Source organism: Oryctolagus cuniculus, chromosome 10, assembly GCF_964237555.1.
Source record: "Oryctolagus cuniculus chromosome 10, mOryCun1.1, whole genome shotgun sequence".
NCBI lineage: Eukaryota > Metazoa > Chordata > Mammalia > Lagomorpha > Leporidae > Oryctolagus > Oryctolagus cuniculus.
In genome coordinates this window covers 62,310,982-62,323,187 of record NC_091441.1, presented here as the reverse complement: position 1 = coordinate 62,323,187, position 12,206 = coordinate 62,310,982, and the positions used below count along the sequence as shown (strand labels likewise).

Here is a 12,206-nt window from a genome sequence, read left to right as displayed (position 1 = left end):
GAGCAGCCAACCCAGCTTTTTGAGTTTTTTTCATGGTTCAGTCGATACCGCAGTCCCAAGAGGGCATTAAAATGTTTATTTCCAGCTACCCGTTCCCAAGATGTGATCGTGCTGCTGTGCCTGGCAATGAAGGAAAAACATGACCCGCTTTACTGGGTGCCGCCCTTCTCCTAATAACTCTCTCTCTCTCTGCTTTACCAACCAAGAGCTCAGGGTCACCCTGGTTGGCTATTTTATTTCCCATTCTTTTCCGTTTCCGAACTCCGTCTCTTAGTTTCCTTCCTTCCTCCTCCCCTTCTCCTGCGCCTCCAGCTGTGTGTAACAAGCCGTGAATGTGTCTCTGCTGAGGACCTGTGTCTCTGGTGCTTGACTCTGCCTTTCTCTGTCCACTCAGACCAAGCAGGCTTCCGGCGAAAAGCTCATGGACGGCTCTGAGATCTTCAGTTTGTTAGAGTCTGCCCGAAAGCCAACAGAGTTCATAGGAGGGGTTGCCTCCACTGCTCAGAGCTGGGTTCAGGTGCCCACTGGCTTCCCTCCTGCGTGTTTGTGCCTGTGCCTTGCTTTATGTGTGTGTGTTCGTGTTTTGCATTCAAGTGGCTTTGCCTTCGAGACCTCACAGGTGCCTTCAGGGATTGTCCTTTGTGCCTGCTTGGTGTTTCTGTCCATCCACAGTTAGTTCCGCTCCAAGGATGTACTTGGGGAGCCAGCATAGAGACCGGTGGCGAAGACACCATATCCCGTGGGGGAGTACCTGGCTTTGATTCGCAGTGCCAGCTCCAGCGGCTCACTCCAGCTTCTTGCGAATGGAGACCCTGGGAGGCAGCAGTTAATGGCTCAAGTAATTGAGTTCCTGCCACCCACTTGGGAGATCCAGGTTGTGTTCCCAGCTCCCACGCTTAGCCCCAGCCACTGTGGGCATTTGGGAATACAGGTGGCCTCTCTCTCTCTCTCTCTCTCTCTCTCTCTCTCTGCCTTTCAAATAAATGAATTATTTGGTTTAAAATAGCATACTTTAGATGGTCAAAAGACAGCCATGTTGAGAAATTCTAATAACATTTCATGTTTACAAGCATTTTATCTCATCTAGTGGGTCTAAGCAAGCAGCAAAACCAATGTGAATGCACCACAAAGCTTTGGTTTTGTGTTTCTGTTGTTTTATTTTTAAACCAGTGTTCGTACTGCATTGTTTCTTTCGCTGAGCAGGTAGCAGCACTGGTTGGCCTGCATGTGTCAGGGGTGGGGGCAGGCAACAGAGATTCTGATGGGAGGAATGAAAGCTAATTTATATCTTGCAGCAGTGTTTCTGGTTATAAACACTCCCTGCTGGATGCATGCACCGTGCTGAGTGCTTTTTGACGTCTGGTTTATGGAGAGTCCCACTGACATCACCGTCTTTCCCCAGCAGAAAATGGATGCCAAGCCAGAGCCCAGCGAAGCAGAGGCAGAGAGCACCCCTCTGCAGCAGCCTCTGGGTGCAGAGAAGGTGGCGCAGGAGACGGTGCTGGTGGAGGAGAGGCGGGTGATGATCGTGCATGCCAGCGGCGACGCCTCTTCCGCAGCCGGCGACGAAGTGGAGGCCGCCGCCCCGCCCGCCCCGACTGCAGATGCGCCCGGCACTAAGGCCAAGGAGGGCTCGGGGGTGTCCGAGGGGGCCAAGGAGGAGAGCCGGGAGGACGCCGAGAAAGCCGCGCCCCAGCAGGAGGAGGCAGCAGCTGCACCCCTGGAGCGAGAGGAGGAGCAGAGCGCGGCCATCCACGTGTCTGAAACTTTGGAACAAAAACCTCATTTTGAGGTAGCGAGTGGTTACCCCGTCATGGTTTCCAGCTTTTGGCTCACCTGTAAACGTAGTTAGTGATAATTGGTAACAGAGCTCCAGGAAATGCTTGCCATTTTCATTGAAAATGTTTTTATTAGCAGTAAACCTGGAAGATACATGGTATTGGCCTCCATATTAAAAAATCTGATCCATTTTTTTATTATTAGTGCACCAAGTGCCAGATCTTTAATGTCTGTCCTCTTACTAAGCTACCCACAGTATCTGGGAGAAACACTAGTGGCTCATTACTTGGTCTTTATAAGGAATTATTAAATAAAACACTTATTTATTGACACTACTCTGTTAAACTTCTGAGATAGAGGAGGGAGAATATTAATAACTTTGCTCTTACAAACACTTTTTTTATTGGGAACATTTTTCCAGATTAAAAACTAGAGAATCTAGAAACCTTTTTGAACTGTATGTGTTGTGTGCCTTACCCCGACTCCTTACCCTCACATAATAATGTAAATGTGTACGTCCTATTAACCCATGCTTGCACAAAGCACCAAAGAAGAGAGAAACCCCCACAGCGTGTGCAAACACTAACAGCCATTCTGCTCACTTCCCACTGGCACAGTCGTCCACTGTGAAGACGGAGACCGTCAGCTTTGGCAGCATATCCCCAGGAGGAGTGAAGCTGGACATGTCTACTAAGGAAGTGCCAGTGGTTCACACGGAAACAAAAACCATCACCTACGAGTCTTCCCAGGTGAGACAGGCGTGCAGCCCCGCCCTGGCACGTGGCTTTCACTCCCTTCTGCAGCTTAGTGCATGCGTGGGACTGTCACTGCGTGACATTTCATTCCTGAGGCTTCGAGGACCCAGCTGCCAGTCCATCTCTGTCAAGAGCCAGGCAGTGATTGAAATGTTATTACTGATGGTGGAGCAGCAGGTGACTTAGCAAGGTATTCAATGTCTCAAAATGTAGCAAAAGGCTCAGAAACCTACTTCTGTGGCCATGGATAAGGAAAAAATATTCACCCCACCACGCACTGCTCAGATTTCTAAGTCCTGGTTTTTAATGAGAGTTAATTCTGACTATGCTAAGTTGGTACTCTGAGGAGTATCTCCCAGACTGGTTGAACAGTGCAGTTACTGTGCAAGATAACCACATTACTTGTTCGGTTTGGGGGAGGGATTTCTGTACTTAACTATTTATTATTATCTTCTTAATTATTCTTAATTATTCATGTATACAGGGTACAGTATGATAATTTGGGTACAGTTTAATAAGTGTATATGATGTACACTTCTCCACTCAGGATAATTAACGTTTTTATCTCTTTCTGTTTAGAATCATCGAGCTTACATTTGTTTATAAAATGTATAGCAGGTTGTTGGGAACCGATATGCCGTGGATCTGTGTAATTTATCCCTGTGACCCAGCTGTGTTTGGGTACCTTTTATCCAGCCTTCCTCTATTCCTCTGCTCCCCACCCTTCATAGCCGCTTTAAATGCATTCTAGGCCGGCGCCACGGCTCACTAGGCTAATCCTCCGCCTGCGACGCCGGCACACGGGTTTCTAGTCCTGGTTGGGGCGCTGGATTCTGTCCTGGTTGCCCCTCTTCCAGGCCAGCTCTCTGCTGTGGCCCGGGAGTGCAGTGGAGGATGGCCCAAGTGCCTGGGCCCTGCACCCCATGGGAGACCAGGATAAGTACCTGGCTCCTGCCTTCGGATCAGCACAGTGCACCAGCCACGGTGGCCATTGGAGGGTGAACCAACGGCAAAGGAAGACCTTTCTTTCTGTCTCTCTCTCTCACTGTCCACTCTGCCTGTCAAAAAAAAAAAAATGCATTCTAAGGCTTTAAGTTACAAAGCAAACTTGGGAAGACTAATCCCCCAGCTGTGGTGTGTCTCTTCCTGTGCTTGGTTAGGTCGACCCTGGTGCTGACCTGGAGCCGGGCGTGCTGATGAGCGCACAGACGATCACATCCGAAACCACCAGTACCACCACCACCACGCACATCACCAAAGTACGAACCACAGGAGCCGGGAGGGATCGCTTGAGAGCAGGCTAGGGAGAGGGGCTCGGCCAGAGCTTCCGGCAGGTTGGGCTGCAGAAGCCGAGAGTGCCGTCAGGATGCAAGAGGCGCTAGTCCCCTTGTGCCGGTTTCTGCTTGGGAAAACAGGCATGCTGGGGGTTCAGCAGATCCGAAATGCTCAGGAAAACAAGTTGCATCTGTGTCCATTGTTTGCTTACTATTTTTACCAATAATTGTGTATATAGATTAAGTACTGAGTGTTTTAGTCAGGGCTGAAGGTTATACAGGAGGATGTGTGTAGATTATATGCAGATTCTGTGCCATTGTATTCAAGGGACTTGAGTGTGCATCCTCAGACTTGGTATCCAGGGAAGTCCTGGTACTAATCCCCTGAGGCTGGGGGGGCCTTGGGTGTACTCCGGTAGCCTGCGCTCAACTCTCATGCCCACCCGTGGCATGTGGTAGGTGTTCCAGAGCACTGACCCTCGGAACCCAAAGTGCTCCCCTCTGTCCTCACGTGGGAATCATCACATGTTCAAGGACCACCGTAGAATTCTGCTTCAGTTCCTGAAGAATGAATGGCGTCACTCAGAGCCCCACAGGGTGTTCTACCCCTGCCCTGTTTGCACAGCGGTTGCGGCTGTGCGTACACGGCCTCAGGCCCCTCTTTCTTTGTTTCAGACTGTGAAAGGAGGCATCTCAGAGACGAGAATTGAGAAGCGGATTGTCATCACAGGGGACGCAGACATCGACCACGACCAGGTAGAGTGTGAGAGAGGGTAAACCACCCCGGGCACAGAAACACAGAAGCTCGTTGGCCCTGCCACTCCCGATGCTGTTCTGGCGCAGCACATATTTTGAGCAAACTCCTGACTTAACTGTCCAGTATATGACTCAGATTTCCTTTCGTAATCATTGTATCTCATTTGTAAATTGTGGATTAGATTTAGCCCATAAGTCTCCACCTTGCTACTGATTATGCATGTCCCACCTCCTTTTTGTTTTTGCCCTTCTGTGATTTCCCGGGGATAGGCGCTGGCTCAGGCAATTAAAGAGGCCAAAGAGCAGCACCCTGACATGTCAGTGACCAAAGTAGTGGTCCATAAAGAGACAGAGATCACACCTGAAGATGGAGAGGATTGACCGGAGGTAAGAGGTGGCACCCGCTCTCCAAGCTGGCATGTGGCATGGGGCGCTTCCCTCTCACCCTTCCCTGCTACCTCCTCTCCTTTGCTCTCTCACTGGCATTCTTAGCACGGGTCACCAGACTGGAGAGTCGGTTTGCAGCTGCCGGCTTCCCCCGTGTGTGGAGGGCCCGTCCTTGGGGCTGTCACGCCTCTACTGCCAGTTAGAGGAGGAAGGGAAAGCAGAGGCTTGGCTTGAGTCTTGTTGCTGCTGTTCGCTGTCATCCAGTCTCTACACTGTTTCCGGGATCCAAATTTGAAATGTCAAATTGGATTTCCCTTGCTGTGCAGCCTAATCAGAGCTAAAGCAGTTTTGTTGTGAGAGGTGCAGTTTGTGTGTTCCAACTCCCAAGAAGACCCAGTGTACCCCTTTTCCCTTGTGATGACTTATTGTAACCCCCATTGAAAGCTTCAACTGTGTTGGGTGATACAGTCTGTTTATGCCTTGTCTGGGGTGGGGGTTTGTTTTTCATTGGTTTCATTTTGTTGATAGTCGGGATCTTGAGCACTCGCTCTCTGCTTTGGGTGTCTTGTTTTCCCTGGATTCTTTGGGATGATTCCCCCGCCACCCCTCCCCAATGTAGCTTTGTGTCTCCAGAAGAGGCAACAGTGCCGTCAACAGTCCTGCACTCCCCCAGAAAGTGCATGCCATTCCAGTTGCTTCTAGGCCAGCAGCATGAGCAGCCCACATCCTCTGTGTGCACAGACTTGTCCTGTGTCCTCACCTGCTGTGCACGAACTCATGGGGCTGTCAACATCCCTTAAAGGGCTTCAGGCGCTGAATGCAAAAGCCAAGCTACTTGCACACTTGGCTCTGTGATAAAATGTCGAAGAGACTTCAGTCCACAAGTTTTCTAACTTTGGTTTAAGACGCATAGATGGATGAATAGCATCTCTTAAAACAGAAATTAAAAATCATTCAATATGTATTCAAATTATTAGCATGCGGGTACTTCAGAAAGTGCATGGAAATTGCAAGGTAAGTTTATTTTGGTGTAAAAAATCCACACATAGATTTCTTCGTGGTGCATATTTTCCATGACCTTTTTCAAGACCCCGCTCATATGCATGGGTTCAAAAAAATTTTTGCACTGAAGTAACCTATCTTTAATTCCATTTTCCAAGAAACTTTTTGAAGTACCCTTATATATTCGGAAGATAGGAAACCAAAAAAGGGTTTTCTTCAGTGGGCTTCAGCCACATGGGTGCTCTAATTATTTAAGAGAAAGCTTATCATCGAACATGGCTTAATGTTTGAGTAACCCCAAGATCCTTTTATTTTTGTGACCTTGATCTGAGAAATACCCATGAGTGTTTTCAAGTGAGTAACTAATCACATCTCTTCTCTGCAGGAATAACTTAGCTCGCAAGTGAATCCAGTCAACATAAACCATTAGGAAAACCAGAGCCTCTATGGAGTTGTCTCTTCTAACCCAACTGACTCGCATCTGTCCGTGGAAAATTTCAATCCAGAAGAACTGACCTTGACCATTGACAAAGACACTGGCAGAGAGATCTTCCCATAATAAAGCAATCTGAATCAGCATCACTAAACTGATATTGCATGAAGCAACGATAAGATTACAAAAGAGCAGCATTTTTAATTTTCACAAAATGTCTCAGTTTTCTGCTATACCTGCACGTTCATAACCGACAGTATAAACCGTGATCTCATGTAACACATAAACAGTTCATGCCTTTCATAGTTTATTATTCAAGTCTCCACAAAATTACAGTTTCTTAGGTGACAGAATTTTGTTTACAAATCCATGAAGATTCCTCTAAAATGCTAGAAGCTGTCTAGGTCCGGTGTTTCCAATGTACCCCAGATTAGATGTGCCAATGACCGACTTTATTCAGTAAACAACTTGAATCTTGTCCTGTTTCTTCTGGTTTATTCCTCTCACCCATAAACATTAATGACTCTCTGACCCTCTGGAAATATTTAATGCTTATACTCTTGCTTTGTGTATCTAATTTAATTCATCATAAGGTAGTACTGATTTTAGCATATTAATGTGGTTTCTTCCTTGTCGTCTGCTTTGATCCAATCAATCTGAAAAGCTTTCCAGAGTTTCCTAACAAGTTCTAAATATGTAAATTGTCAGTACTTTGGGAAGCAAAACCTGTATTTTTGTTAGTTTACATTATGGTGAAATTTCATTCCAGGAGAACATAGGCTCCTGTTGCTTTGGTTGTTTTTTTTTTTTTCTTTTGTCCTTGTATTTTTAAATTAATTTTTCTTCTTTGACTTGAAAAAAAGTCCTTTATTTCCAAATCCGGTCCCTATTTACAATCTAGTTCAGAGCCAAGCCTTAAACTGTACAGAATTTCACTGTAATTAAGACTATTTAGTGTTTAGTTATAAATAGCCTTCAGAAAGATATATTCCACATTACACTGTCAGCCGCATCCCAGCCCATGGTGAATGTATGTTTCTGCATAGCAAAATAAAAAATGGTAAATGCATTGAAAGCTGTGGTTGTCTATGCGTAATGATTTCAATATTGTTTGTTTTCAGCCCAGAGGTAGTATTTGCATGACTTCAAAGAGTTGATTCATCTGTGTTAGGGGAATATCTTATCCTTGCAGTGTTTCAAAACGGGGCATACAGTATGTAATGCATGAGTCCTTTCAGGGATGGGACCTGGGAACAAAATGTGTTCATAGGACTGCTTGGTTGCCTATAAAAGCTTTAAAAAATACATCAAAGAATTTCATTTTCAAAGTTTTAATATTGGAAGAGGCTGTGTGCTTTTGAGTGCTTTGAGTCTGCTGAAGAGCCGCCTGTCTCTCCTGCATTGGCTCCAGAGTCCACATCCTGCAGCTCATTCATGGGAAACTCCTCTCATGTCAAGGATCAAAACTAAGACTTCTTACCCATTGTACCTGCACTTGCTGGCATTTCCTCCCATGTCAGGTCATTGGCAGAACTCATTTCCTGGTGGTTGTGCAGTCCCTGGGAGGTTGCTTCTTCAAAGCCAGCTACAAGGGAGAAACTCGACAGTGTGTGTGCTAACAAGATGGCATCTCATGTGATGTCCCAGTCAGGGAGTGGCTTCCCATCTCCTTGGCCATGTTCTAACTGATTAGGCACAAGTCATGGCTCATGCCCACAGTGTCAGCAAATTAAAATTTTAGGTTGATTAGAGTGCCTGAGTTAATCCTGACTCCAGTTTCCTACCATGGCAGACCCTGGAAGCAGCAGTGATGGCTCAGCTGTGATGGTTGGATTTTGGCTACTCACATAGAAGACTTGGATTGGTTTCCTTGATCCCAGCTCCAGCCCCAACCCTTGTGGACCTTTAGGGAGTGAACCAGTGGATAAGAATGATATCTATCTATCTCTGCTTTCAAATAATTTAAGTTTATTGGATAAAAGTATTAAAGTTTAGATTTAGAAACCAGTCAGTTACTGATTTTTTAATCCAAAATTTTTTATGCTGGATTTCACTCACATATGAAACTTGGTTTATCCTTGTTAAACTCTTAGGTCATCCCTGTGTCTTATGTAGCTAATGCTACTAATAGTTTAAGAATGACCCCAGATTTCACACTTTTGGAAATAAGCCTTCTGCCTCAGATAACTATTTGCCTAATAGCAAAGAAAAGCTTGCTTCTCAATTTCTCTTAAGAAAAAAGAAACAAATGGTTTCCTCCAATCAGCAGAAAAGCAAATTGCAAGGCTAAATGCATTAGCATCCATCCTGTTGATGACATGCAGCCTGTACAAACATTAGTTACAGTGTCCCCAAACCTGACACTAACACGTTTTCTCTGGACTCAGAGCCAACAGCACTCCTTCAGGTGCAATGCTCCCTGCTTTCCATCCGGTGCAGCTGGAATGGCGCTCACCAGGGAGTGAAGCCTCAGCTCAGGTGCCCAGGTTCTGCTCCTTCTTCTCCCTTCCTTAGTGTGGAATTGAAGGGAGAACTGCAGTATGGCTAACATATCCACTGCTGCAGGGGGAGAAATGAGGGCAGCACTGGCCGTGGGGGAATTTCATGCTGGTTCTCTCCCAGAAGAGTTTCTCATTCCCTTATAGTCTGCATTCCTTCCAGATTTCAGAGCTGCTGTGTGCTGGCTGGCTGGGTAGTGAGTGAGATCACTCACCTTGTGGGAAGGCTCAACCTATTTTTTGGCAGTACTGTAATCCGCTTCATGTGTCACCACCTTCCTAGCACATCTAATGCTCTGTTACCTAAGTCTACATCATCCCTAGCTATTTTTGAAAAATCAACAAGAATCGACAACTTGAATAGAAATTGATTATACGTTATGCGTTATGCATACCTTCCATTCAGAGTTTTTTTTTTTTCTTTTGTACCACTTTAAATGAATCAGTATAAGAAATTCTGCCTTGGATTGCCATAGAGGTGACTTTGGACTTTGAATTTTAATTGACATTCATTTATCATGAAGTAAAGTTGGATTCTATTAAAAAAAAATAAACTTTTTGTGTCAGGCCATTGTTGCATGCAAAATTATGTTCTAAATGATGACATTTTTGTTTTGACAGATAGTTCCCAGAGCTGTTTTACTCTGAGGAAGGGTGGCAGAAGGAGCTCACACATGTGGTTATTAATACACGTGCCCACCCACATGTGTGCGTGCTGCTCCTGAAGGGCGGGGTGGGGGGGTGGGGGGCAGCAGAAGGACCAGCGCCAGGCAGGCAGCTCTGACCTGGCTCCCCTTAGCAGTCACCGCTGCTGCCTGCCCCAGAACACTTCCAGCTGTGTTCAGTGCCCCAGAATGGAAAGGTCGGTAAAGACTACTAACTTGATGATAACGTGGTGAAATTGAACAGACCAACCAAGAAAGAGCTATGAGTAAAAACAGCTTACCCATATGGATGTTCTCTTCATCCTGTTGAGACAGAAACGTGGGAGGATTTCACACCACTCTCTCTCATCGTCATTTCACCAAACCGGCAGTCTTGTGCCTTCCCTGTTTCTTAAATCTAACCATGATGCCTGACAATTAGTGTTCCCACGTGGCCACCCCACATCAACCCCAGACCCTTACACTGTGGCTTTCAATCTTTTAAGAACTACAAATCTAATCCTGCCACTCTTGCGCTTAAAAATGTGTTTCTGAATTTCCGTTGCTCTTCGTGTAGAGGACTCAGTTCTTCAAACATGAGCTGAAGCCTTGCGTGGGCTGGCTCCCCATGATGCCCTCCCCTGCTACAGTGTCGCTCAAGTGCACCAACTCTCTCCAGCCCTGCTCCACTCATCCCCCAGTGTTGCTTCAGCTCTGAGTCCAAATATTCCTTTCCTGACTACTGGTCAGCTTTCCCTGTTGTATGCTCCTAGAACCTTTGCAAATAAAACATGTCCTGGCTATAATTTTTACTTATCTGCCCAGTCTTTTAATGAATCTCTTCTGCATGTCATGGCTGTGTTTGATGACCTGCCCCAAGCACAATGCCTGGCTTACAGACTTGTGCTCAATATTTGCATACATGAGTGAACATATTGATAAGGGTTTCTTTGTATGATAAATTTGTATCCTTTTGATGTTATCTGTGTATTCTCTGAAGCCCAGCAAGTGTTGGGTGGTGGATCCCCATGGAAAGTTCCCATTGGCCCCATAACTATTATCAGTGAGTAATGCGTTCTCTGGGAGGTGCCTTTTCAGCAAGCAATGGATTCTTCGCAAAGAGATGTCATTAGAAGGGACAGGCAGGTTCAGCTCCGCTGTTGGAGAGGGCATTGCTGCCTTCTGCTGAAGTCAGCTGAGGTCAGTCTAGATCTGGTTGTCACGCTCATGTGCACTTGGAAGTGGTCTCAAGAGCTACAGGTGCCCATGAAAAAGCCAAATTGTAAACTCACTGCAACTTTTGTGGACAGTGAGAGTCATAACCACTTCATAACATCAAGGTCATCAACTCTTCAACCCCAGCATAGTGTAGGTGAGAGAGTAGTTCAGGCTTCAAACCTTGGCATTACTTTTGACTCCCTTATTTCCTTAGCACTGTGAAAGATCTTCATATCGGACATAGTCCATGTCTCACCTGGACTATGGTATTAGCTACTAATTGGTCTCCAGGTTCTAGTCTTTCACCACCACCACTGCTCCAACTTCCTCAGTCCTATATGCTGCTCACTTTCCTAATCAATCTTAAAAGCATCATCATTAGACAACCAAAGAGCTGTCAGTGGGTGCTCCTCAGACATTCCCTAAAGCTCAATTCTAAACTCCCAAACTGGAGTTGAAACTATATACATGATGTCATGTTGTCTCCCAATTTCATTTGAATGGCAGAGTTATACACAGAGTGAGAAGTTGGGGGAGAGGGAGAGGGAGAGATCTATCTGCTGGTTCACTCCCAAAGGGCTGCAATGGCAGGGGATAGGCCAGGCTAAAGCCAAGAGCCTGGAACTCCATCTGGGTCTCCCACGTGGGTGGCAGAGGCCCAAGCACTAGGACCGTCTTCCACTGTTTCCCAGGTGCATTAGCTGAGAGATGGATCAGAAGTGGAGCAGCCAGAACTGGAACTAGGATTCATGTGAGATGCCGGTGATGCAGGCTGCAGCCCACTGTAGCCCGCTGTGCTACAGTGCTATTCCCCCAACTTTCTATTTTTCTCTCACTTTCTACAATACCAACTTTGAACTTTCAGCAGCATGACAGTTCATAGCGGCTTTATTTACAAAGCCACAGGGCGGAAGCTTCTCAAGTCTGCATGAGCAGAGTAGAGCACTGTGATATATGGTGAAATATTTTTCAACCATAGAGATGAATAAAGTCTTAAACAATAGATTGAATGACTCTTGAAAACATAATGCTTAATGATATAATCCAGATACAACAAGACAGATACAATATTTTTCCAATGATATTAAGTGCCTATAGCACTCAAATTCATAGACAGGAAGTAGAATGATGGCAGGCTGAGGCTGGGGCATGAGGGGAGGGCAGGGTTAATGCAGATTCTCAGTTTGAGTTGATGAAACAGATCTGGAAATAGATGTTATTTGGTACATAACCATGCAAATGTACTTAGTTGCACAAAAGTGTACACTTAAAAGTTATTAAAATGACAAACTTCTTGTTATGTTGAAATTTCCCACAATAAAAAACTATATTAGACTGCCTGTGCCTCTACGGTCTTTCCCAAGAAATCTTTGCCTGTGCCTATATCTTGCAGGGTTTCTCCAATATTCTCTAATAATTTGATGGTTTTGGGGTGTAGATTTAGATCCTTAATCCATGTT

General features: G+C 45.7%; 1 protein-coding gene across 50 annotated transcripts in view; it reads left to right on the top strand.

The window, feature by feature from the left end:
* The window catches only part of EPB41L3 (erythrocyte membrane protein band 4.1 like 3), a 263,630-nt gene extending 256,169 nt beyond the window's left edge, over positions 1–7,461 (top strand). For 26 of the 50 annotated variants that reach the window (XM_070049938.1, XM_070049935.1, XM_070049950.1 and 23 more), the window contains 7 exons: positions 395–517; positions 1,403–1,795; positions 2,397–2,528; positions 3,695–3,793; positions 4,484–4,564; positions 4,835–4,951; positions 6,339–7,461. In XM_070049938.1, coding sequence (XP_069906039.1) covers positions 395–517; positions 1,403–1,795; positions 2,397–2,528; positions 3,695–3,793; positions 4,484–4,564; positions 4,835–4,945 — 939 coding nt within the window. In that variant the 3' untranslated portion in view covers positions 4,946–4,951; positions 6,339–7,461. The remainder of the gene's footprint in view (positions 1–394; positions 518–1,402; positions 1,796–2,396; positions 2,529–3,694; positions 3,794–4,483; positions 4,565–4,834; positions 4,952–6,338) is intronic. The other 24 variants (XM_070049923.1, XM_017344025.3, XM_070049947.1 and 21 more) reach the window with 10 other exon arrangements.
* The last annotated feature ends 4,745 nt before the right edge of the window (positions 7,462–12,206 follow it).